The 2237-nt window shown below is 38.1% G+C and overlaps 1 protein-coding gene across 1 annotated transcript in view; it reads left to right on the forward strand.

The window, feature by feature from the left end:
* LOC119412985 overlaps nt 1-1848 on the forward strand; it is a 12765-nt gene extending 10917 nt beyond the window's left edge. The window contains exon 4 of the mRNA XM_037679996.1: nt 101-1848. Coding sequence (XP_037535924.1) covers nt 101-1848 — 1748 coding nt within the window. The remainder of the gene's footprint in view (nt 1-100) is intronic.
* The last annotated feature ends 389 nt before the right edge of the window (nt 1849-2237 follow it).

Here is a 2237-nt window from a genome sequence, read left to right on the forward strand (position 1 = left end):
TATATATATATAGTTATATATATATATGTATGTCTGTGTGTATATACATTTTATTATTCTTTCATTTTTAACTAAATCAAATTTTAATTTAATTTCTCAGATGGTGAACAGATCCAGGGTCCAGACAGCCTCAGGATTGTTCTGATCGGGAAGACTGGCAGTGGAAAGAGTTCATCAGGAAACACCATTCTGGGAAGAAACGAGTTTCAAGCTGAATTCTCCCAACAGTCAGTAACTAGGAGCTGCCAGAAAGCCCAGACTGAGGTTGACGGTCGCTCAGTTTTTGTTGTTGACACTCCTGGTCTGTTTGACAACAGTTTGTCCAATGAGGAGATTAATGAGGAGCTGGTGAAATGTATCAGCCTTCTGGCTCCAGGTCCACATGTCTTCCTGTTGGTGTATCAGTTTGGTAGATTCACAAGAGAGGAGAAGGAGACACTTGAACTCATCAAGAAAGTTTTTGGTAAAAATTCTCAGTTATACACCATTATTCTTTTCACAAGAGGAGATGATCTAGAACGTGTGGGTAAAACTATTGAACAGTACGTGGAAACATGTGATGATTCCTTTAAGAAGCTGATCTCTGACTGTGGAAGAAGATACCACGTGTTCAATAACTGTTCTGAAAATAATCAGACACAAGTCAGTGAGTTGATAAAGAAGATCGACTCCATGGTCAAGGAGAACGGAGGCAGCTGCTTCACTAATGAGATGCTGCAGGAAGCTGAAGCTGCGATACAGAAAGAGATGCAGAGAATCCTGAAGGAAAAGGAAGAGATGATAAAACAGAAGGAGGAGCTTGAAAGAAAACATGAGGAAGAAAAAGAAAAACTGAGAAAAAGAATGGAGGAACAGAGAGCAGAAATGGAAAAGGAGAAAAACCTGAAAGCAAAGCAACTTAAAGAAATGGAAGAAAACATCCAGAAGGAGCGAGAGCAGAGAGAGAGAGAACAGAAAAGACGAGAAGAAGAAGAGAAGAAAAGAAAAGAGGAAGAAGAACGACAACAGAAAGAGTGGGAGCGAACACGAGAAGCTTTGGAGAAAACAATCAAATCAGAATCAGAAGAAAAGGAGGTCGTCGACAGAAAACTGAAGAAGATGAGGAAAGAGATGGAAGAAAAACGAGAAGAAAGAGAAAAGGAAAGAAAAGAGTGGTGGGAAAAACGACAGGGTGAGGATGAAAAGAGACAAAAAGAGGAGCAAATAAAACTGAAAAAGCTTCAAGAAGATTTTGAGAAAGAAAGAAAAGAATATGAAAAGAAAAGAAGAGAAGAAGAGAAGAAAAGAAGAGAAGAAGAGGAGAAGGAGAGAAAGGAGATAGAGGAAAACTATCAGCGAAAAATGGAGGACATGAAGAAGAAACATGAAGAGGAGGCCAGAAAACAAGCTGAAGAGTTTAATGAGTTCAAGAAGAAACACAAGGAAGAACTTGATCTAAAGCAGCAGAGAGAACAGGAGCTGGAAGCTGATGTAGCAGATAAAAAACAAAAACTACAACATGAAATTCAAGCCAAAAACAAAATAAAGAAATCAATTAAAGAAAAAGAAGAAGAAATAAAAAACTTGGGCAAATTAAAGAGAGAAAAAGATAAAGAGTTTAATGAGTTCAAGAAGAAACACAAGAAAGAACTTGATCTAAAGCAGCAGAGAGAACAGGAGCTGGAAGCTGATGTAGCAGATAAAAAACAAAAACTACAACATGAAACTGAAGCCAAAAACAAAATGAGGAAAACAATTGAAGAAAAAGAAGAAGAAATGAAAAACTTGGACAAGTCAAAGAGAGAAAAAGAGGAAGAATTGAAATCAATAAAACAAAAATATGTTGTACGATACTGTACCACCTCCTAATGATCCTTTTTATCTTCTGGATCTTCAAATATCCCCAACCTTCATGACTCTCAGACATTGATCACGCAGCTGTGCTCACATGTGGTTGTTTGTTGCACGTTTCTGTCGTGCAGACGAGATCTTCACCTTCCACCTGCCTCTGACCTCCTGACAGCCTCAGTGTGTGTCCAAAGACGTTCTTGTTCTCATCGGACTCAGGAAATAAAAACCTGAAAGAACAGACTCTTTATGTTTCTGCTGAGAATTAACCAAGAACTTGACTGGAGCGTTTACACAGAGCTGTAAAGATCCAGATGTTTGACTTTAAATAAACTGGTCTGATTTTATCACTCGTATAAAGACCGACTGTTGGGATTACATCATGGATCTATTTACTGATGGTTTGAATT

The sequence above is a fragment of the Nematolebias whitei genome, chromosome 8 (assembly GCF_014905685.2).
Source record: "Nematolebias whitei isolate Nwh7 chromosome 8, NemWhi1, whole genome shotgun sequence".
NCBI lineage: Eukaryota > Metazoa > Chordata > Actinopteri > Cyprinodontiformes > Rivulidae > Nematolebias > Nematolebias whitei.